At 39.9% G+C, this 25,213-nt stretch overlaps 2 protein-coding genes across 2 annotated transcripts in view; one reads left to right on the forward strand and one right to left on the reverse strand.

Annotated features, from left to right (window-relative positions):
• Positions 1–1,497: 1,497 nt before the first annotated feature.
• On the reverse strand, positions 1,498–22,050 carry LOC117995789 (ras-GEF domain-containing family member 1B-like). The gene is made up of 13 exons (XM_034983792.2): positions 21,882–22,050; positions 19,636–19,782; positions 18,939–19,040; positions 17,580–17,699; positions 16,437–16,658; positions 15,860–16,005; positions 14,865–15,009; positions 13,843–14,094; positions 12,724–12,867; positions 11,323–11,402; positions 9,973–10,074; positions 9,467–9,642; positions 1,498–6,378 (listed from the first exon to the last, which is right to left on the reverse strand). Exons 2-13 carry the CDS (start codon positions 19,696–19,698, stop codon positions 6,293–6,295), a joined length of 1,638 nt encoding a protein of 545 aa, XP_034839683.1. The 5' UTR covers positions 19,699–19,782; positions 21,882–22,050; the 3' UTR covers positions 1,498–6,292.
• A 1,250-nt stretch (positions 22,051–23,300) lies between these two features.
• Dhc16F (Dynein heavy chain at 16F) overlaps positions 23,301–25,213 on the forward strand; it is a 68,198-nt gene continuing 66,285 nt past the window's right edge. Inside the window, exons 1-3 of the mRNA XM_034983791.2 lie at positions 23,301–23,431; positions 23,790–23,874; positions 25,123–25,210. Of these exons, the coding sequence (XP_034839682.1) occupies positions 23,331–23,431; positions 23,790–23,874; positions 25,123–25,210 (274 nt within the window). The 5' untranslated portion in view covers positions 23,301–23,330. The remainder of the gene's footprint in view (positions 23,432–23,789; positions 23,875–25,122; positions 25,211–25,213) is intronic.

Genomic DNA, 25,213 nt, shown 5'->3' on the forward strand with positions numbered 1-25,213 from the left:
ATTAAAAATGCCAAGAATTTGTGCACACTAATTACTAAAAATAAAATCAATGATATTTTACTTACATGCTATATAAGTACCGAGAGAAAATACCGATTTCCAAAAACAAACTAAATTAAAACATTAAGCAAGTAATATAAACTTGCAATAAAGTTGACTAAAAGTACTTTAAGTACTAAGTGCTCTTTATTACTTGGTGGGCATCTCGGCTCGCACTAAATAAGCCATCATATTTTTAAATGCAAAATAATATGCAAAAAAGTGCTATCAAAAAGAACACCTCTAATATTATTTTATAAATCAATTAAAATAATCTTAATCTACTTTTTAGTAATACTTTATAAATGGCAATCAATGTTTCATAAAACAGTGAAGATAACTGTAGGTATGTACAAGTAAAATAATGTAGCCTATGATTACTTTCTTCACAATTCACAAGTCTGCAATTTTTAATTGGATTATTTTGTTGAGACCCAACAATCATGCATTCAAAAAATTGCATCAAATTACTGTATAAAGGTTTTACGATAAAGCGCGCATTATGTATGACCGACATTATTTTTAGAGAAATAATCAAATAGCTACTGTTGCAAACTGATAAAAGATGATAGTTATATATTGCAAGTGATCTGTTTACCGTTTAATATTGTACATAGTATAAAATACAATAGAAATGTAGAAAATAAACATTGAGCAATAAGTTGTTACAGTATTTTATTTAAAACCTCTTTTGTTATCCATCAGTCAAATCGAAATCATTCATTTTATCCATTTATCTCAGAACCGCATTTTATAATAATTATGTAATCACTTATCGAATAGTAAAAAAGAAGTCTTTTAAAAATAATTATTCTATAAGGAGTCAAGTTGTAATATAAAATATTCAGGCAGTAAGTAAGTGTAAAAAGATTTTGTTTTTATACCTAGAAGTCTCTAGCTTGGTCGGCTACTTGCAATAACTTATAGTATCGTTAAAATATTAAAACTAATTACAAACACACACTCACACATTAGGACTTGTGTTACACAAAAATGCAAAATTCGTGAAAATCTAAACTAACCACAACACATGACTACATGAGACACACGGGCATATATAAAAAATATTGAGATCAATATTTAAGTACAGATCATTAAAATATTTCAGAATTCAAATAACTAACAAATTTTTAAAATACTGACGTGTAAATATTGTTTGTATATTTTTTTATAAACACAAATAAGAGACATATCAATACATAATCATGTCATATAATCCGTATCAGATACCTACTCATTTCAGTTTGTCCCTATTTTAGATCTTGCATTCTTAGTAACTGATAGTATGAAAACTCATATTGCCTATTTGAATAGCAATGCAATCAAACAGTTTTCAAAAACGTAAACAAAACTACTTACCTACCTTAAACGCAAGCGAATTTATGAATATACTAGGTGATATCCACGACTACATCGAAGTACGTTTTGATTTTTCAAAAATTCCGTTTCAAAAAACTCTTTGATATTCTAGGATGAATAGTAGCCTATATTCGTTTCTGGGATGCAAGATATCTCTATACTAAATAGACGGAGCTCGGGACTTGGTTGGAATGGATTTAGGTTTTTTTTCTAAACCCCGTGGTTTTTATTTTTATTTTTCAGGACATAAGGTAGCCGATGTCTTTACCTGCGCTGCAAACTATCTCTTTACCCAATTTCGTCAAAATAGGTTAATCGGACGGGCCGTGAAAAGGTAGCAGACAGACACGCTTTCACGAAATATTACGTCCAACCAAGGAACAGAGATCAAAATTCAGCTTCGTGCAATCAATGTCTAGTCCCAGTTGAGTGGGCTTAGTGTACCTTTCAAGTAAACTAACTTGAGCTGTGCCGTAATTGTGCCTTGCCGTAATTGCGTTATAGTATGGACTAGCAAACGTGATAATAAAGTATTTCAATACTCTCATCAATTAACTTGATAACTACACTCAAGGTAATGTTTCATATTTTACAATTCATTGTTCATTGTGTAAGACTAAATTATGATCTTGTATATGACGTATGATCGATATGGGCTTGACCTAGAGAACAGTACAGTACGCGGCAGAAAGTAATGTACAAGCTGCTTTGGAAAGAGATAGCAGATTTGTAGAGCATTGTCTCTGTCGTTGAGGCCGACAAAACGTCACATAGGTATGAGCACAGCCTTGAAATATACAGTCCAATTACGAATGTACTTGCACAGAGCAACGGTGGGGTGGGTTGCGGAGCGCGGGCGGCGCGGCCCGCTGCACACAGATTCGCGTAGTCTGTGTGATTGATGGACGAGGGTTTACGTGAGCGTGGTTTTAAATATTTTAAGTGTCGTTTAGTAAGTTCTATCATAAAATGGTGCATTACTGTTCTGTCTACGGATGCTATACGAATTCTAAACAGAACAAGGGTCTAAAATTTCACCGATTTCCCCGCGATTTTAATCCCAATTTTGTGACAACCCTTGCATATTTGCGTAGGAACACGTATATACCTACACGAGCGGCGGCATCGCTCGACTTCAAAGGCGTCGAACAACTGGTAGTATTTCGTTAAACAGTGGCATGAGTGACCGAAACAACGCTCCACAAAGCCGAAATGTCATTCTAAAGGCCGATGTACATTACTTTACTCATATGAATTTAATACGGCTCTTTTTCATTCACATCATATATGTTTATGTTTACGGAAAAACGAAAATAGGACTTCGAAATATTAATTTGCTGGATCAATAAATCTTAAACAACAATTTTTCAGAAAGCAAGAAATACAAGATAAATAAAAGACGATAGTTAAGGGATATATATTATTTATAACGATTTTTATCATGGTAATAAGTTTATAATATCATCTGATTAGTATTTTGGTTAATTAATTCTAGTGAGCATGATGCACTGAGGAACTGGAGTTTCATGTTCTTCTTTGACCAAGAAATTTAATTTTAATTTTGTAATTTTAATTTTGTATATATATAATTATACTTGTAACTTTATTCTAATGCGTAAGCTGCAAAACCAACCAACACCTACATAACCTTATAATATACGGCAAGATTCGTAACTAAATTACCGCGTAAAAATAAAATATCTAAAAAGATACTACTTAAACGCTCGGTGTCTCAAATTCAAATGAATTCTACAAACAATACGTTATTTTCTACGTAAATAATAACACAAATAATAATAAATCTGTAAAGCAGTCTACACACACGCCGCGAAACAATAAGGCGTTATCGCCACGGACGAGAGAATCACGGTCACGTCACAGCCCGTTCCCACTTCGGCTGTCGGGCCCGGATTTTAATTGGACGTTCCAGTGGCAGAACATTTTATATGAAGCTATTCACATTTGTCTGAAACCGATTTTGTGTCGGTGCCTACAAGAAATCGTATAAAATATTCTGCCACTGGGACATCCCATTAAAATCCTGGCCCGACAACCGACAAGTGGGAACGGGCTCTCACGCGGCGATCCGTTTGTGGTCTCGTGGCGTTACGACGACACGCTGACTGAATTATCGTTGTATAGTGAAGATTATCCGTCGATAGATAGGACGCGTTGCGATTTTCTCGTCCGTGTTCGCATCGCTCTCTGTCCAATACCGTTATTTACACACGAAGTACTTAAATTTGAAACTTTGCAAGTGTAAAAGGACATATTTTTCGCGAGAAAAGTGCAGAGCGGGCTTAACCATCTTAGAAATCCCTGTGTAAGAAACTGAATAGTTAGAGAACTTTCCGTAAAACGATATTAAAAACTTACATATTTTAAATAAGAATTATTTTCTAGAAAATAATGTTGATAACTCGTAAAGAGAATTTTAAAATATTAGTTTTGTTAAGGAACTTAACTGTCTAGTCTTTAGATTTCTGTGCCTGTGAACTAAAATTACTATCCATAAACACTCGGTGTAACAGACTTTATATCACCATAATTCTCCATAATTTTAATAATTATATAAAAGAGAAAAGGACTGACTCATCACGAAATGTCACAATTAAGAACGTAGGTCTGTGCTTGCAATACGGGAGTTTGCCACTGTCATAGCCACTTTGGTAGTCCCACCCGCAACCCCAAGAATGTATTTCATGACGGTGCTAACGCACAAGACGAATTTAGTATAACTTTGGAACATAGGCAATGCTACTGTACTGTACTACTGTACATGGCTGCATCGTTCAGCCACTCTTTTAACTGTACGAATCCAGGTAGCTTCCATGACTATAGGTGGGTAGTAAAGAATACCCTATCTTCACTATGAATTTCAGTACTAGTGAGTGAGTCAGGACTTTTCTCTTTATTGTATATTAGTATTTATAGTGTAAGAAATTACGATGAGATTCGAAACTTTAAACCTCATCCTTTAAATTACACTCACCACGACTTTGCACGTAACGACAACACGTTGACAGATTTCAAGTTTCGAATCACTGTAACGTTAAAAACCTGAAACTATGGTCCAAATCACACATTCAATACTACGTATTTTCATATCGCATGATTTCCGCTTGAAGCGTCGGCTGTATGTAAAGGTGGACTTTCGAGTCGAGCGACGATGGCGTCAGTGACGCCGCGACAGAGCGAGAGATTAATGTACTATGGAAGTGTAGCGTCATTCGGGCACAGCGACACTAGCAATGGAGTTCCTAGTCAAGATAGGGGCTTCTTTAGAGGATCATTCAAACGATGTGTCGTATTCAAACTTTAAGCAATTATTAAGTTTGTTTATGATACATGTCGTCTGAATCGTCCTCTAAAGAAGCCCCTATCTTGAGTACGAATTCCGCCGCGCCAGTGTCGCTGCACTCGAATGACGGTCCATACAGCTGCATTGTACATTAATCGGCCGCTCTGTCGCTGTCACTGATGACGTAGCAGACGCTCGATTCGAAAGTGTACCGGGGCGAATGCTTGAGTAGTTCAGGCGAATTATAATTTGATATTGTTAGTGTTTCGATACACGAAACCTATAAACTTTTTCGAAATGTGCTAAGCCATAATAATAATAATATAATTTAATATCTATATAAAATGTCCAAAACGGCTTATATTATTTATAAATACGTACGTATTTGTACTTATTTTAGATGCCTATATTAATAACTTTGAATCTTTTAAAATTTGCTCACTGTATGACAGTCACTTAATCAATATTTAAAATATGATGCGGAACAACATAAGTTTTTGTTTAGGATAGTCATGGAATGCGATTTTAAATACATAGCCTAAATGACGCCAATGAATTGAGATGATGGATTTTCCACTAACAAAATATAATTTTTTGAATAAAACTTCGTTATGCATGTACCATATTATGCAATTATGCAACTATATTATTAAACTACAACCTTTCCGATGCATTTTTGAAGTGATACCTTAAGGATTGTGTCGCCTTGAGCGATTTTTTAAAAATAAAGCTTATATAAATAGACGTAAAATTTCTACTGTAAAATGAAATAATACCATGTTATGGGTTGCGCTGCAATAAATACTACACTGTTTAAAACCTACGTCCACATAATAATAATAAATCGCATAAATCACGGCATACCTAAACAGACTTAAATTTTATTTTGTATAATTATAATTTACAATAAAATAGAACTGAGATTCGATTTAATACATATAAAATTTAAGCCTTCTACAAACAGAATGCCCATTTAGCGTTCTGTTCTGTTCATAGAAGGCTTTATCATAATGCCTGCCTCCGTTTCGGCCAACGCTTAATATCCTTAATAAATAATATAATGTCATTATTTTTCAGAGGAATTTCTCGACTGGCGAGTCATACTCGCATGTTCACTGGTTATCTTATTAATAATAGCTCCAGTACACATTGAACCTAAGTGTTTGTGTGTGCCAGGTGCCAGTCAACGAGTCAGTTTAAGATTGTTTAATCGCAATATCATAACCTACCAAATCAGACGGTTATGATGACGCAGATGGTTAATGTGTACTAGGCTCTTTACCAATTAAACGCCACAAATATGTTTCATGAAGATTATATCTGATAATCCTTAGTATTATAGCAGTAGAACCATTTTAATAGACCACTTTTAATATTTTACCTAAGTGCTGAATATAACTTTATTGTTATTTTTGGTTAATTGGCTTATTTTTTGGAGATGAGATTTTTTTCTTGTTACAGCGATCTGAAACTGTCAACAGTCCTATTAAGAACTTTAATTTAAGATGGCTCTACCAATGTCATGTTGTGAATGAGATTCTGACTGAATATAACTAATGGCTACCTTAAACATAGGGGGTAGTGTTAGGTCCCTTAAGTGCCACCTCGCAGGCGCTTCAGTCGTTCTTTCTCGTGGTGGTCTACCGGCGGCTCGCGCTCGAACGACGTTAGTTCCATTGCTGAAATACAAATAAAAAATATCATCATCCTACATCATCATCTTCATTAGCCTAGTGATTAGTATGGCATCCTTTTTGGGGGCTCCATGTATGACCTTAGACACGCGCCTCTAATTTTATGACTTACTAGCTGATGCCTGCGATTTCGTCCGCGTGGAATTAGGTTTTCAAAAATCTCGTGGGAACTCTTTCCGGGATAAAAAGTAGCCTATGTCACTCTCCAGGTCTTTATCTATACCCATGCAAAAAATCACGTTAATCCGTTGCACCGTTGCGATGTGATTGTAGGACAAACCAACAAACCGACAAACAAACACACTTTCGCATTTATAATAAGGGTACTGATGTGCATTTAAAGCAATTAAATATCACTTGCTACGGTGAAGGAAAACAACGAGAGGAAATCTGCACACCAGAGAGTTCTCAATATTTTTCACAAAGGTATGTGAAGTCTGCCAAATCCGCGCATGGCCGTGATGGATTATTGCCAAATCCTTCTTATTATATAGATGGGTTGATAAAAATGAATATCATCATCTCAACCCATTGCTGATCCACTACTGAGAATTAGTCTCCAGTCAAAATGAGAAGAGAGAAGGTGCTGAGAGATTTATGCCATACTCGCGAGCGAGCTGATCCTGCTCGAAGGCGGAGACATCAGGGCGGCGTTGATCAACGTCCTGATCCGTCTAACCAATAGTCCCTGGCGCTAGGACTTCGAGGTCGCGAGTGGCTTCAATATTTCCAGGATGTGTCCAACGGGCGTCGCGCGAGAGAGGCACCGGCGTACGTTGTTTAGTTTTAAAAAAAAAAATAGATATAGCGAGCAAACGAGCAGGCGGGTCACCTGATGTTAAGTGATTTCCGCCGCCCGAACCTGATGTTAAGAGTTCCCGGAGCCTCTCAATATCGTGCTGAGGAGGGCCACCGAGGGGGTTTTAGTGGGTAGAAATCCCACATAACCCGATTGGGTATCTTCAGAAGATTTCCCCCTCGGAAAAAAAGGGTTTCCATACTATGACCCGCAAGCAAATCCTGGCTTGGCCGGCCTGGCTCTGACTGGGCGAGCTGGCTAGCTACTTATCTTGGAACTAAAATTTGAACGAAATTCTAAGCAGCTATAGTATTTTGTATAATCAGTCATCCATCAGCCCATCAGTCGCCGCGACGCGAGTTGCGCGCTACAGTGACGATGGTGAGGGTACGGTGTAAATAGTGCAGGTACCTTGCTCGGAGAGCGCGGGCCGGCTGCTGAGGAAGCGCCAGGCGGGCAGGTGCAGACTGCAGATGCGGTGCGGGCGGCGACACGGCCGGCCCGTCGCCCATCAGTCGCCGCGACGCGAGTTGCGCGCTACAGTGACGATGGTGAGGGTACGGTGTAAATAGTGCAGGTACCTTGCTCGGAGAGCGCGGGCCGGCTGCTGAGGAAGCGCCAGGCGGGCAGGTGCAGACTGCAGATGCGGTGCGGGCGGCGACACGGCCGGCCCGTCGCCCATCAGTCGCCGCGACGCGAGTTGCGCGCTACAGTGACGATGGTGAGGGTACGGTGTAAATAGTGCAGGTACCTTGCTCAGAGAGCGCGGGCCGGCTGCTGAGGAAGCGCCAGGCGGGCAGGTGCAGACTGCAGATGCGGTGCGGGCGGCGACACGGCCGGCCCGTCGCCCATCAGTCGCCGCGACGCGAGTTGCGCGCTACAGTGACGATGGTGAGGGTACGGTGTAAATAGTGCAGGTACCTTGCTCGGAGAGCGCGGGCCGGCTGCTGAGGAAGCGCCAGGCGGGCAGGTGCAGACTGCAGATGCGGTGCGGGCGGCGACACGGCCGGCCCGTCGCCCATCAGTCGCCGCGACGCGAGTTGCGCGCTACAGTGACGATGGTGAGGGTACGGTGTAAATAGTGCAGGTACCTTGCTCAGAGAGCGCGGGCCGGCTGCTGAGGAAGCGCCAGGCGGGCAGGTGCAGACTGCAGATGCGGTGCGGGCGGCGACACGGCCGGCCCGTCGCCCATCAGTCGCCGCGACGCGAGTTGCGCGCTACAGTGACGATGGTGAGGGTACGGTGTAAATAGTGCAGGTACCTTGCTCGGAGAGCGCGGGCCGGCTGCTGAGGAAGCGCCAGGCGGGCAGGTGCAGACTGCAGATGCGGTGCGGGCGGCGACACGGCCGGCCCGTCGCCCATCAGTCGCCGCGACGCGAGTTGCGCGCTACAGTGACGATGGTGAGGGTACGGTGTAAATAGTGCAGGTACCTTGCTCGGAGAGCGCGGGCCGGCTGCTGAGGAAGCGCCAGGCGGGCAGGTGCAGACTGCAGATGCGGTGCGGGCGGCGACACGGCCGGCCCGTCGCCCATCAGTCGCCGCGACGCGAGTTGCGCGCTATAGTGACGATGGTGAGGGTACGGTGTAAATAGTGCAGGTACCTTGCTCGGAGAGCGCGGGCCGGCTGCTGAGGAAGCGCCAGGCGGGCAGGTGCAGACTGCAGATGCGGTGCGGGCGGCGACACGGCCGGCCCGTCGCCCATCAGTCGCCGCGACGCGAGTTGCGCGCTACAGTGACGATGGTGAGGGTACGGTGTAAATAGTGCAGGTACCTTGCTCGGAGAGCGCGGGCCGGCTGCTGAGGAAGCGCCAGGCGGGCAGGTGCAGATGCGGCGCGGGCGGCGACACGGCTGGCCCGTCGCCCATTAGTCGCCGCGACGCGAGTTGCGCGCTATAGTGACGATGGTGAGGGTACGGTGTAAATAGTGCAGGTACCTTGCTCGGAGAGCGCGGGCCGGCTGCTGAGGAAGCGCCAGGCGGGCAGGTGCAGACTGCAGATGCGGTGCGGGCGGCGACACGGCCGGCCCGTCGCCCATCAGTCGCCGCGACGCGAGTTGCGCGCTACAGTGACGATGGTGAGGGTACGGTGTAAATAGTGCAGGTACCTTGCTCAGAGAGCGCGGGCCGGCTGCTGAGGAAGCGCCAGGCGGGCAGGTGCAGACTGCAGATGCGGTGCGGGCGGCGACACGGCCGGCCCGTCGCCCATCAGTCGCCGCGACGCGAGTTGCGCGCTACAGTGACGATGGTGAGGGTACGGTGTAAATAGTGCAGGTACCTTGCTCGGAGAGCGCGGGCCGGCTGCTGAGGAAGCGCCAGGCGGGCAGGTGCAGATGCGGCGCGGGCGGCGACACGGCTGGCCCGTCGCCCATCAGTCGCCGCGACGCGAGTTGCGCGCTCACGTTGCGCGCCAACATCGTGCACTTCTCGAAGTTGACGCGGTTGCCCGGCAGCCTACACATACAGATTATTATAAAACACTAAAAAAACATGGGAAGTTTGAAAGTAGCGCCAGTGGTAGAAAAGATGAGGGGTAATAGGCTGGCATGATATGGGCATATTATGCGGAGGGAAGTGTCACTAGAAGAATGTAAAGTATGCATGTGGAAGGAAAAGAGGAGAGGACGGCCAAAGAAAAGGTGGATGAATTGCGTGAGAGAGGATATGCGTGAAAAAGGGGTGGATAATACGTTGACAAATGACAAAGGTGAGTGAAAGACATGTTGTGCCGACCCCACGTAGCGTAGGATAAGGTAAGGAAGAAAAAGAATCAAAAATACACACTTGGTAGGGGAGGCCTGATTGACGAAATGCAGGTCCCTGCAAGTGACGGACAGGAGCGGCACGGCCGTCTCCGTGGGTGCTGCCGCTAACGCCGCACGGTACCTGTACAATACAAATTGTTTAACCAAGATTACTTTTCGAGTAAAACTCCCACGAAAACGTATCCAAAGTGATGAAAGAAAGAAAGAAAAACGTTTATTTCTTAAATTGTGCCACAAATTACATCTTATAACTAAGAGTTGGTTATCACGGCACTTCCTCCACTTGAGCATTAAAGCCAACATGCCTCAAGCTGAAGAAGCGCTGGAATAAACTGTGACCCAGTTGTATGGCACAGCCCAAAAAAAGGTTCCAGCTCAGCAATTGGGTATTTTCCTACTTTTGTATTACTGGGTTAATAAATATTATTACTTTATTATAAACTATAGGATAAAAATAATGACGTACGCTGAAAAAAATATTAAAATCTAACAAAAATTTACACAGTTACAAGCATTTTAATTTTGGAGTGGGAGGGTCTTCTATCCCTTTGCTACTATGGCATTAGTAAGGTGTGACGTCAAAATTCTATATCCCTATCTCTGTCTAATCAGAAATATTTAAATACTTATGACTTTTTTTATTGATTATTATTAATTAGTTTTTTCAGTTTACGTCATTATTTTCATCCTAGTTTATAATAAAGTAATAAAAAAATTGAAGTCAAATACCCAATTATGTTGTATCCCTTGATACACAAGAGCATAACAACGCTGATTTTCAGCCAGGACCCTGAACCGAGTGACGCCAAGGAACTATACTATCAACTTAACTTACACAATACTAACAATCTACGTTATCCGTACTAATATTATAAATGCGAAAGTGTGTCTGTCTGTCTGCTAGCTTTTTACGGCCCATCCGTTTAACCGATTTTGATGAAATTTGGTATAGAGATAGCTTGCATCCCGGGAAGGACATAGGCTTTTGATCTCGGAAAATTAAAGAGTTCCCACGGGATTTTGATCGGGAAGTCGCGGGCATCATCTAGTATCTTAATATTTTAATCCTCACTTTTTATTATTACTTAATTTAAGGTAATATTATTCGAACCCCAAAATCAATGGTAAAATGTATAAGGCTCATCCGACATTTTTTCATCAGGCATTTCATTCAACAATAATACTAATTGCGGTCTGCTAAGGCAGGCGTTTGTGCACTCATCCGTGATTTTACGGATCCGTGAAAAAATATGAATGTACGTATTTGTATGACGGCTACTTCGAAGAATCATGGATACGAACCGAATACGGTTGAGTGCTCAAACGCCCTTAGGGACAGATTTGAGCGAAATGTTACGTAGTTACATACCTGGCATGATTAGAACTGGGCTCCACGCAAAGTTCCAGCTGCCTCAACTGCTGGCCACACACAGCGTTTGTCCGACTCCACTGAAAATAAGGAAAGTGACATGTCATTTTATAGATACACTAGCTTATGCTCGCGACTTCGTCCGCGTGGACTACACAAATTTTAAACCCCTATTTCATCCCCTCAGGGATTGCATTTTCAAAAATCCTTTCTTAGTGGAAGTCTAAGTCATAATAGCTATCTGCATGCCAAATTTCAGCCCGATCCGTCCAGTAGTTTGAGCTGTGCGTTGATAGATCAGTCAGTCAGCCAGTCAGTCAGTCAGTAAGTCACCTTTTCCTTTTATATATTTAGATATAGCGCATAACCACGGTAATGTTATCTAAGCAGTATTCCAACTTCATACAAAGGGGCGAAACGCGAACTATACCTACGCGCCTCGATCTCGCGGTGCAGCCATTCGCGACTGTGCCGCAGTGACGAACGGACGGTGTTTTGTTTTTTAATTACCGCGCGATTTTTTCACTAAAAATAAGTTAAAGTACATGTTTAAACACAAAGTAGGCAAATGACAAGTACATATTTAAACACAAAGTAAGCAAATGTAATTAAAATGCCGGAGGCGGGCAGCCCTATCGCATGTTTACGTACCTCTCTGCTGTAGGTATTTATTTCAAAGATACGGCCGAGTTACAATACTGTATAGATAACATTACCGTGGTATAACTGAGTGGACTCTTGCGGTAGTGGGGCGGTAAGGGAGGGAGTCAACTTGACAAATGTGTCAAGTTGAGTGAGCTCTCGCGTCACGTCATCCCGCCCCACTGCCGCAGGAACTTACTTAGTCCTAAGCTATGCATTATGCCTGTAGTCAAGCAGTATTTAGCTCAGGTGGAATATTGAGAAAGATGCAGTTCAAACCGCAACCGTTTATTGGAAACTAGAAAACACCTGTTTAGAGATAGTGAACAACAGAATACGATATTTTACACCAAGCGCAGAACAATCTCAAAAATGTATAAATACGACAGTATTAGCAATAGACAATCGAAAAATTTTAATTTTAATTTATATGAATTTTATAATTCATTTTAAAGATTTGACTTTTTTACCTATTCTACAAACATCCAAAATACATGATACCGTAGCCGCCATGTTAATTCCGACTGTGACGTCACATGGATCGAAATTCACTAACAAAGCTCATGAACCTAAAAAGATGGCGGGTAGCGTTTTCGCGGCAAAACTTGAAATGCAAAATTTAAATACATTTTTATTGCATTTATCGTTCGAATAAAGTTTTTGTAATTTTTTGGTAATTTTATCACCTTAGGGTCAAATTAAGACACTTTTCAAAAAAGGGGGTAAAACACCCTATAAGCCACGCTGAAAGAGACCTACCGTTTTCTTAAGACGTGCGATAGGCGCCATGTTGAGCGCGCCTACGATAGCCATGAGAGAGTTGAAGTTGCCCAAATTGAAGCACTCGCGAGCCGTCATCACCCACTGCTCCATCACACGTGCACGATACTTGCTTTTTACTGCCTGCAACAATGAAGAATGATGGTCAAAGTAAGCGTAAAATATGCAACTAGTCGGCAAAGCCTTCTTAGTTCTTCGTCATTTTTACTTTTTTACGTCTTCTATTTTAAGGGGGCTCAGGGCGGTGCTTTCTTCATACAAACGTAGGAGGGTAATTACTACATTATTTGATACTGTACGCTCAAAACTAAGTATTATATCGATTGATCTTGTCATCTTATCTAGGTTTATTGATATATGAAACATTGAAAAAAATATTGATTTTAAAGTTACGAGCCTCAAAAGATTCCTATTTTAACACAAAATTTATGACAACTTTGGCCGTAAATAAATAAGATTAGGGGTATGAAAATTCTAATCTTTCTCATACAATGTCAAGTGAAAAGGAAACAGGTTCGGTGGAGCGTACTGCGTCACCTTAAGGAATTGTTATGGTTGTGATAGACTTTGTACATATTTTAAAAAGTCACTTTTTTAAATATGTACAAAGTCATAATACAAATAAAAATAAACCTGTAATGCCTGCTTCTAGGCTAAGTGAATTTAGCAAATCATTTATTGGCAATTGTGAACGTTATAATACTAAGCTCCCAGAAATCATATTGTACGTGTCTCTCAACAAGTTCTAAGTTTTCATAAAACTACAAATTATTGTAGAATCTTAAGTACCTTCAAGATATCCGTTGCAACCAGCTGCGGGATTGCGGTAGAATGATAGCTACAATGTCACGATTGCAATCACCTCTGATTGGTTGATGCTCGCTCACTATTGGCTACAATGCATTGTTGCAACAAGAATAGCACAAATTCAGCCAATCACAACAATTGAGATTGTAATAATGATTGATGCTGGTTTTACAAAATCGCCCTACCGATAGCTCAGTTGGTTGAACCAGTCGGCATAGGCTTCTAAAACTCTTCATCTTTTTTGCTTACTTTATACTTTATACACATAAAGTTATTAACAGAATTAAGTACCTTCAAGATATCCGTTGCAACCAGATAGCTCAGTCGGTTGAACCAGTCAGCATAGGCTTCCAAATTCTTCGTGCTCTTAGTTTCTACATGATGTATGTTGATATTTTTCGTAGAAGTGGACTGGGCTGGCTGTGAGGGTGCAAATGTTTGGACGAACTCCTCTGGGCCGACGAACGAGAGCCTGTGCAGTTCTACGTTCGTGAGCTGGTTTGCGAGTTCCACTGGAGTCAGACCCAGGGTAATGATATCCCCCTGTAACAAGTCACAATCTTAATATATAGAACACAAAATATGTTTCTACTTGTGTCCGTTATAGATTTTGAAACCATCCAACTAAGCCCTAAACCGGTTTCATGAGAATCATCATTTTTAGGGTTCCATACCTCAAAAGGAAAAGCGTAACCTTTATAGGATCACTTTGTTGTCTGTCTGTCAAGAAACCTACAGGGTACTTCCCGTTGACCTAGAATCATGAAATTTGGCAGGTAGGTAGATCTTATAGCTGGCTTTAGGGGAAAAATCTGAAAAACGTGAATTTGTGGATACATCACACAAAACAAATTAAATTGTGGTCATGAACTAATAATTAGTATTTTCGATTTTCGAAGTAAGATAACTATATCAAGTGAATCATATGAAAGGTCTTCACCTGTGTATTCTAAAACAGATTTTTATTTATTTTTATGCATCATAGTTTTTGAATTATCGCGCAAAATGTCGAAAAAATACGACTGTAATACGGAACCCTCGTTGCGCGAGCCTGACTCGCACTTGGCCGGTTTTTTTTTAACTGGCTGAGCGATGTCATTTTGTTCGTAATCTGTCATCTATGCTTACTATTCTACATCAATGGTTATATCATTGAAAAATTGTAATTAGGATTTCGATTAAAAATAAAGAAATATATGACCCCGCCATAGGAAGTCGAAGTCTTAACCAGAGGCTATCGCCACTTTTTAAGTAGCTTCTTGACAGTTAGCTGGTTAGTTTAGAATATAAAAGGGAAAAGTTTACAAATTTACCAATGGAAGCTGATCAACATGACTGACTTGAGGTACATCCACCAACGTTTCCTCGTACTGCTCGAGAGCCGTCAGCTTGTCGAGCAACTTTTCCAACATGCTCGACACTTCAGTTCTGATCGGCGACATATGTTCCGCTGCACACCTTTCCATTGAACAAATAAATATTCATAAATTTAAATAAACACACACACAGAATAGGAAGTAATGCCAGAACTAGAAGAACTGCTTTGCCCAGTCGAGTGACTGTGTATTAGTTTGTCCTGCAATCACGTCGCAGCTAGTGGAACTATAAAAATCAATGTTTGTTTGTTCGTTACCTATATGTACGTTTCGTAGGTTTTACCATGAAAAACATGAAAGACGTTTTTGGCAATATTTTTGTAGAGACAAAAATGTAGACTACATTTTTTTAGTATTCTCCTATGTTACCCCCAATCCATTTTTGTCATAATTTTCTTCAAGTTCATTTATGTATGCCGTCTTGCCCCTGACCTACAAAATCGCCTGTATTGACGCCTGTCAATACGACAGGATATAGTCAGGGGTATAGTCATGACTACTTCAAGCTTTTTCTTACTTTGTTATTACAAGATAGGCTTGCGCTTGACGACAATCATGCCTAATGAGGAGCGCGTTTAACTAGAAGATGCTTATTTACCTTGAAGGTATTTAGGTTATACATGGTAGGAAACACGGAAGTCAGAGAAACGTGTCGAAGAAACGTTGAGCAAAAACGTTTAGTTCGAGTCGATTGGGTGTCAACCACATAAGCACGGTATAAGGAGACAGACAGTCCGACGCGTTTGATCTCGTAGTAAATGTCCCGGCATTACTATAGAGATCCCGGGTCGTTATTACTCCTTACCGCACGATTGCTGTCTAGACGGCTTCGTCGAACCTCTGATAGCATCCTTACTCTGTGACATAAGGATGCCACCATCGCTGTTATGTGGTAGAATGGTGTGTGAGCTGTAGAGTCACTCTAAACATACCTCTGAGTGATACTCCTGACAAGTGCCATGACTCTTTCATCGCGGAAGTCATATGGGAACATCGAAGTCCACTGGCTCAGCACCCGGACGAGTGAAATCATGTCGGTGAGCTCTCTATCCATTAACTCCTTCATTTCCGTTTTGCCCTGCTCAATATGAATATAATGCATAAATATAAACTCACTCGCCATTTTTGCTCTATAATATGTCAACTGTCATGTCAAAAGTAGGTACGATTTATCGTACTTTTGACATGACAGCTGACACAGAGCAAAAATGGCAAGTGAGTTCTCAAAATGTAAACTATATATATCATGATCAACCCATTGCCGGCACACTACTGATTCTCCTCTGAGAATGAGAAGGGTTTTTGGCAGACTTCGCATATATTTGAGAACAACATGGAAAACTCTCAGGCATACAGTTTTTTTCTTCGTATTCGACATTTCAATATTTTCCTACACTATTAAAGCAAGTGGTATTCAATTGTTTAAAACGCACGTTACGAGACATTAAATCCCCAACCTCAAGAACAGCTTTTCACGTGATTTTTCTCATGCTACAGGCTATAACTTACCACTTTCTCATAGTTCTTGAAGTATCGCTTGCAGAGCTTGGCCAGCAGCTCGTGCGGTTTAACAAAGAGGCGCGAACACAACAGGAACGTGAACACATAAGGCTTGCTAGCACCCGGACGCAGCACTTCGACCAATGCGTCGAACGTCGCGGTGACGATGTGCCCGTCTTTGTACTCAAGGTCCGGTTTTGTCTTGACATTGGGGGCCAACACTGCTGTTAGCTAAAAATAAAACAATTATTATATCTTCTAAACGAATAAAATAAATCTCTGAGGGCACCCAAGAAAGCGCTGGTCGTGGCGTCGTGAACGAAGACTTGAGAGCCAATAGACTGCGTAAATCAGATGCTCAATACCGTTCAAAGTGGGCAGAAAAATGTAGGAAAGCGGACTCCATCTAAGTGAGCAAACACTAAGCCGAAGAAGAAGACATAAAAAGACTTGCCCTATCTAACTCACTGATCTTTAAACACACAGCCTAAACCGCCTAGGGTCAGAAGCTTGAACTTTTGTCAGTAAGTTCTTTTTAGGGTTCCGTACCTCAAAAGGAAAAACGTAACCCTTATAGGATCACTTTGTTGTCTGTCTGTCTGTCTGTCTGTTTGTCTGTCTGTCTGTCTGTCTGTCAAGAAACCTACAGGGTACTTCCTGTTGACCTAGAATCATGAAATTTGGCAGGTAGGTAGATCTTATAGCTGACATTTGGGGAAAAATCTGAAAACCGTGAATTTAGGGTTACACAAAAAGAATTAAATTGTGGTAATGAAGTGTGGTAATTAGTATTTTCAACTTTCGAAGTGAGTGATTATATCAAGTGGGGTATCATATGAAAGGTCTTCACCTGTACATTCTCAAAAAGATTTTTATTTATTTTATGCAAAATGTCGAAAAAATACGACTATACTACGGAACCCTCATTGCGCGAGCCTGACTCGCACTTGGCCGGTTTTTTATAACATAGGCATTCACTAAGAAATGGTTTTTGGAAATCCCACCCCTGACGGGTTGAAAAGGAGATGAAAGTTTGTATGTAATTCTGTCATTTTTCTAGTTATATCCATAAAAATCTGACAGAGTGTTTGTATATTACGTATAATACTAATATTATAAGTAGGTAAATAAATATAAATGAACATGACATACCTGGGGAGGGTCTACTGTTTGGGAAGTGACAAAATTTATGCCACCATTCATTACCATGTGTTTGCAGCTATTCTCAGACTTGAAATTATTTCCTCTCACCAGTGAATAGTAGGAATCGTTCTGTAAATAAACAAACACCTTTAATATTCCATTATCTTAATATATAAAAGGAAAAGCTGACTGACTGACTGACTGATCTATCAATGCACAGCTCAAACTACTGGACGGATCAGCCTGAAATTTGGCACGCAGATAGATAGCTATTATAAGATGTAGACATCCGCTAAGAAGGGAGTTTTTAAAATACAACTCCTAAGAAGGTAAAATAGGGGTTTGAAATTTGTATAGTCCACGCGGACTAAGTTGCGGGCATAAGCTAGTCATACATGAAATCAAAATATACTGTTAATGTACGCCAAGTATATATAACAATCTAAAGATATATAAATGTGAAAACTGTACGACAAGTACAGTAGTACCACAAAATTGATATTTGAGTCAAAACTATCCGATTCTGAATTTTTCCTTCGAATCCCCGAGTGCTATCAATTATATCAAGCGAATGAAGTCGCGGGCATCGTATAGGTTAAATGGTCAGAATCAGAATCAACGTACAACTCAAACGTCTGGGTTTCGAAACTTGTGATTTTACATATAGGGTTTCTCTTTCTAAAGTACACCCTCATAATATAAAAAAAAAAAAAAAAAAGATTCCGACGAATTGAGAACCTCCTCCTTTTTTTGAAGTCGGTTAAAAATGGCTTTTGACGAAATTCCAACGGGATAATACTTTAAAAACGTGGACAAAAGGAAAAAGTTTAGCGAATTTCGTACAAACCTGAAACCACGCGGACGTAATCTCGCGAAAGAGCTTAGTAAATGTCGGCAAAATTAGAAGATTTAAAATGATACATACCACTAATTTCTTGAACTTAAATAATTTGCATCCCATTTTTTATACCTTCTGTAAGCTGCCTAATTTAATAATATTTAATAGCTTTTGGAGCACGTGTTTTACTTTCCCAACGTCGTGTCAAAGAAAGAAAAAGTCATAGATGAATGAATACAATAGGAAAATATTGTTTTATTCAGGTCTGACATATTAACCTTTCGGACTTTTCTTATAGAAACTTTTATTTTCTACCCTCAATTGTTATTCACATCAACTTTTATATACCATATCTTAGACTACTTTATAATCTGCCATACTCCTATTGTATAAAAACTTAAGCTCATTTCACACTACGAGATATAAATATATTATACACAATTATACAACACGGGTGACGTAAATGATAAACGTAGCTGCGTGTAAGTATTGAACCAAAAATGTATAGGTAATGAACGATATAAACTCACATCATAATATGAAAGACCAGTCCCGTGAAGAAGTACTGGGTCAGTGGGTAGAGACGAGTGATCCGGAGGCGTCGGAGCGGGTTCAGCAGGTGGCGGCGGCAACTACATTCGGACAAAGGCGCGGGCATCAGCTAGTCGTTTATATACAAGAGGTACACCAGGATTCAGGACACGCGTCGTCTTGATTTTTACATTGTGAAGATACAATCTTTTAAGGGAATAAGATCACATAATCAAACCTTAAGCTGCATCTTCATCTACCATAGATCTGTTCCCACGTTTTGTGACACAGTATCTTACATAAATATTAATTATCTTGGTAATTTAATGCTTACGCTTTAAAGCAACAGGAAATTAAGAGTAAGCAAACATTACATTCTAGTCCTTAGTACCTCTATGAAATAGATACCAGTTGTATTTGCTTTGTCAGCCTACATGGAATATTGTTATTCAAAAGACTAAAATAATAGTATAATCAAAGGCTACAATGTTTCAACAATGTACAGTGCGCGGCCGAAAGTAATGTACATCGTTCGACTTGTAGGCCTAGAACTAGGTATAGACCTCTTCATACAAGATTCTTTTTAAGGATTAAGATAGATTAAGGAAGTGATCCTATAAGGGTTTCTTTTGAGGAACCCTAAAAAGAAGAGAAAAAAAATCAAAACTAACAAGTTGCAATATACAGTCTTCTTACCTTTACATTGCATCCACTGCAGGAGGCTTCATTTAATTTACTTGCGTAGTAATACATAGCCATTCAATAGCCAAACCCCAATCTGCGTGTGCGCTTTTAAGAAGCCCAGACGGCTTCAGCGTTACAGATTCTATTCCATGTGTAGTACTAAGAATAAAATATAAACATAAGTTTTATACTTCTTAACCATCGAAATAGTATATTTCATTACAAGTGTGGAAGGGCTGTCATTGCAACGAGTTCCGACAAATGTCTTCCCGAGCCGAGGTGCAGCCGAAGGCGAGGGTTGACAGTCGGAACAAGTTGCAATGACGGTTCCGCACGTGTACTGAACGACTATTTTTAATACAGTTGCGAAAAAATGAAGCAATTTAATAAAATAATTAAAACACAATAAACTCAACTAACTTAACATGATATGAAATGAAAATGAAATTTAATGAGATGAAATGAAATGAAACCTAACCCAACTCATTCAATCAAATCATTAAATCTGATATTGAAACAAATTAGTAGCTTCTTTTTAGAAATATACCTACGTATTTGCATGAATCATAAAAACTTCTATGAATTTTTGTAGTAAAAACTTCATGGTTGGCTTTTCTTTTTAATAGACATTATTTTGACAGTTGGGATTTTGGGAAAGAGAACGCACGAGTTCGGGAAAGGTAAAAAAAAAGCACGAGTATGTAATAGCAGACATCCCGAACGCTATACGTCCCTGCAATACGCCACTTTTTGAGCAACTGTATTAAAAAGTATTTTAAGCTGTATGTCTTGGATCATCAGTGTATAAATAAGTAAAATCATTAAATCTAAGTTAAATCCCCTTTCTAAAAAGAGACCAGTGCTCAGTCAAGGGCTGGTGATGGTTGAGACGATGATTAATTGTAACAGTAAAACTCATATTCTTAGGGCTTATTTTTCAATTTAAACCTGGTGAAATGTCAAATTATTTCTTCAGTTACAGATTATGATAGTGTGTGTAGTTTAATCTGAACATGTGACTAAATATGACTATGTCCACTGCTGGGCATAGGTCTCTTGTAGCGACTTCCACACGCCACGGTCTTGAGCCGCCTGGATCCAGCGGCAGCCCTGCGACTCGTCTGATATCGTCGGTCTACCTAGTTGGGGGGGGGGTCTTCCAACACTGCGTCTTTCGATGCGAGGTCGCCATTTACAGCACCTTGGGACCTCAACTGCTATGGGTTTTACGAACTGCACCTTGTACTAAACAGATTCCAGTTGGACTTGTGTATTTAATCCTTAGTAATGCACAAACCACCCTGTCAAAACTTCCGATTGGACTACTTGTTTTGCACACAATCGAAGGACTGGGGTTCAATCCAGGGCACACACCTTGTAACTTTTCAGAGTTATGTGCGTTTTAAGTAATTAAATATCACTTGCTTTAATGGAAAGCATCGTGAGGAAACCTGCATGCCTGAGAGTTCTCCATAATGTTCTCAAAGGTGAGTGAAGCCTACCAATCTGCACATGGCCAGCATAGTAGACTATGGCCAAAACCCTTTTCCCTCTGAGAGGAGACCCGTGCCTGTAGTGAGCTGGCGATAGGTTGATCATGATGATTTCAGCAAACTATCTGAGTAAACTAACTATTGAGTATATAACCCTGTAATCTATGTGATCTGATTATGAATTATGATTTCAAATAATCTATTTTGAGAAATATACACAAAAATATATTTATAAATAAATAATACGTATAACATAGCCAGTTTTTGTTATACCGATTCCAGAAAAAATATTAAAATTGTTGGTAGGGTGAGATGTAATATACAAGTACTAAATGCAATAATACAAAATTTGTTAAGGTAAAGACTAATTTGGTGTGTGTCGTTTCAGTTTAGCAAAAAAAAACATTGATTTAATATACTTAATTGATGAAATAAACAATACACGAAAACGTGTTTTATTTACATATACAATTTTAGTTTTTACTCCACTGTAAGTAAATGAAATATAATAAAACGGCAAATAATCGTTACTGTCGACATTTATTTTTAACGTATTTTATTGATAAGACACGTAATGCTCTGGTTAACAAACATATAATAATTATGTGTGAATAAATGAAAATAATTATTCACGCGAGGAATTTCTAAATATTTTACAACGTTTGATACCTTTCCCTCATAAGAAATGTATATGAAAATCTTTTTTACGTCCATCTACTTGCAGTGAAAGTTGTGAAGCGTTTAATACGGAATAGTTTTACTTACCCTTTTCTCTAATTTTGCCAGCCGAAACAGAAGTTAGAAAACTCAATGGAGTAAAGTAAATAAGTACATACTTAATTCAAAATTACTTCGAGTTTATCATAATAATTTTTATCATCTAAATGATTTTATTACAAAAACTCAAACTTTATCTTTAATCCAAAGAGCAAAGAGTATGTAACAAAGAGTATGTAAGCAAACCACAGACCAATGCTGCCACAGAACACTATTACCCAAAGCGAGTGCTGCATAGAGATATCTAAGGAGTGCTGCCATAGTGCTGCCATCAAGTTTGATAGAGTTGCCCACCCGGACTCGATACTCCAGATTGCTGTATTTTTAAATAAAATCATGAAATTGCCGTATTTGTTTTTTCTAATGATTAAAAAATACAGGACATAACTCAGGACAATGCTCAGACTTCACGCTTGGACCAAGCGACCAAAATTTTACCTTAAAACTGAACATAGAGCTATGCATCACTAATCCAAGTGACGAATCGCAGTTGCTTGGCGGAGTGTTGCGTATCTAAGGATTGGGATTTCGGCTCTTTTGATTTCAACTTGGCCGCTTGGATTAGTGATGCATAATCAAGAATGAGGAGCTTAGTAATCTTGTGGCGCTTGGGCGTGTAATAAGTGGATGTGGGCTAGTTATGCATTACTAAATTGTGATCGAATCAATTTTATGGCGTGTACACTTGTGATGCAAAACAAAAAATAGTGTTCTCCATACATGGCGTTTGGACGTGGTACTAAAAAAACCACTTAGAGAAAAAAAAACAGGCAAGACATTACATTACTGTGATAACGAAAATGCAAAAAAGTGAAAAAAGCCAATTTGGCGCTTGGACGACTGATGCAGAACGCTATCCAAGTATAAAAGGGATTTACTTGTACATTCTAAAACAGGTTTTTATTTATTATTGTGCGTTTATAGTGCATATATATTTTTTTTCAAATAAATTTAATTTATTATATTTATGGTGCATAATAGTTTTTGATATTATCGTGCAAAATGTCGAAAAAATGTGACTGTACGGAACACCCAGTGCGCGAGTCTGACTCGCACTTGGGTGGTCTTTATCTTAAAACCCCTGCTATTAGACCAAATCAATGTTACCCGTTTCTACTGTGTATAGCCATCCGGTAACAATCGTAAATATTTCCTTGATCATTATCTATGGATTATATTCTCTTTGGTAACCATAGTTACAGAATTGACAATGCAAACAACGCGCGTAATTTTAAATCGATTAATTAATTTGCAGGAATTATAGAAAACTGTGATAGGAAATAAAAATATATTTAGTTTTTTATAAACGGCGTGAACTGAAGAGTGTAAAAACTTAAACACTCGTTTATTTAAAATAATATAATAAAATATGATTTATTATGAAATAGTATTTGTGTCGGCTTTTCTGTCACGAATGTGTATTTAAAAGCAATCATTATGGAGAATAGAAATTCTCATCGTAAATCGTTGTTGACTACATTGCCGGCTTTAGACACTTTACAGCGGAATGTTCGTAAGACTCCTGTATATCACACAAGGTATAATATCGTAATATCAGTACTTCTTATTATAAATGCGAAAGTGTGTTTGTTGGTTTGTTGGTGTGTCCTTCAATCACGTCGCAACGGTGCAATGGATTGACGTAATATTTTGCATGGGTATAGATAAAGACCTGGAGAGTGACATAGGCTACTTTTTATCCCGGAAGTTCCCACGAGATTTTAAAAAAATCTAATTCCACCGGACGAAGTCGCGGGCATCAACTAGTCAGCTAGTAATAAATAATATTACAATCCTATATAAAACAAAGACATTATAAAACTTTAAATCAGTCAGTCAATCACCTTTTCTTTTTAGAGAATTATGTATTTAGATTGAGTATTATTGATTTTACAGAAAGCCTAGGGATATACCATTTCATCTACCACATAAGAAACTAGTTGAAAGGATTGAATATGTAGAAAAAGAAGCCGAACCTTTGGTAGGTATACTTTTCATCACTGCAATTGCACAGTTTACAATTCCTAACGATACGGTATAGCATGGCATGGCATGGTATGATATGTATAGTCCCCACACACCCGCACGTCACCCGCGCTCCCCCACACCGGGTTAGCGCGGGGGCTGTGCGGGTGTGCGGTGCGTTCCCTCCCCAATTGCCACTGCGACTGGTCGTGTACTCATGTGCTCTGTAATACGTATAAGTATAATGCCCGTAACATCCCGGCAAGCTGAGGTTAGGACCCATGCCGAAGTGTATATGTGTCAAAAAACAATGAGCCTCGTAGCGTTATACGCATAGGAGATATGAGGAGTCACAGAATTTGTTGCACAGAGTACATTATATATACGATTTGTTGTAAACTCCAATCGAATTCGTATAAAACTTCTGTGAACTCCACAGATATATGTCAGATTTGCAACTAGCGTGGCCCCCTCAGTCCCTCTCGCTCAAGCAGATTTTCTTACTTGTGAAATGTCATTCCTTCTACACTTCACGTTGTTTGCCAAATACTTACTCACGTACAAATACATTTTGGCAAAATAAAAGTGGCTACGGTGATAAGGACAAAACATAATCATTTTGTCACGTTCTAATAAGAGCTTAAATGCATTTAGCTATCTCGCTCTAACAATAAGTGTCACAATAGGGCTACTTCTAATAGTCCTTGTTCTGAGGTGAACTCTAAGAATCGTTTGAACGTTTGTCAAATAGCACGGCGACAACAAAAGAATCTATGGCTCTAACCACTACCTAACTATTTAGGTACTGCGAGTAGGGTGAAATAGCAAGCGGGGAGGGAACGCGCCACGCAGCCGCACAGCCCTCGCGCTAACCCGGTGCGAGTGACTTACGGGTGTGCGGGGATTCCCCCCGCCTCATACCCGAGTATGTACTATCTAAGTACTATCTACTAGAGTATCTAACAATGCAATACCTACTTAGCTGGAATTTAAATCATGATCACTGTCTTCCCCGATCCTTCTGATCTTGAGCTATTAAAGCTTCTTAGGATGTGTTTATGTTAGGATTAGTATTGCATTTGGACTGCAAAATGACTGCACGCGAATTGCACAACTTAGACGGCATTTTCGGTTTTTGATGCTGTTATACTTACTGCAATACAAGTTATGCCACCATATTCAACCTGCAATTCAGCATTTGATTTGCGTTTCAACTGCAGACCGTTTGTTAGCATAGTACAGAGCAACCAATTTGTTATTTCAGACTGGATTTGCAGCTGCTCAGGAGGAAAGGTTCAAAAAAGAGAGAAAGACTGGTAAATTACAACTGGAGCCAATCAAATTAGACGATGGTA

This window comes from Maniola hyperantus, chromosome Z, assembly GCF_902806685.2.
Source record: "Maniola hyperantus chromosome Z, iAphHyp1.2, whole genome shotgun sequence".
NCBI classification, from domain to species: Eukaryota; Metazoa; Arthropoda; class Insecta; order Lepidoptera; family Nymphalidae; genus Maniola; species Maniola hyperantus.

Coding starts and splice junctions, on each gene's coding strand:
- LOC117995789 (XM_034983792.2), bottom strand. CDS start 19,698: ATGGCTATGTATTACTACGCAAGTAAATTAAATGAAGCCTCCTGCAGT. Junction 11,403..12,723: donor TCGCACGTCTTAAGAAAACG/GTAGGTCTCTTT, acceptor CCTTATTTTCAG/TGGAGTCGGACAAACGCTGT. Junction 10,075..11,322: donor CCCAGTTCTAATCATGCCAG/GTATGTAACTAC, acceptor TGTATTGTACAG/GTACCGTGCGGCGTTAGCGG.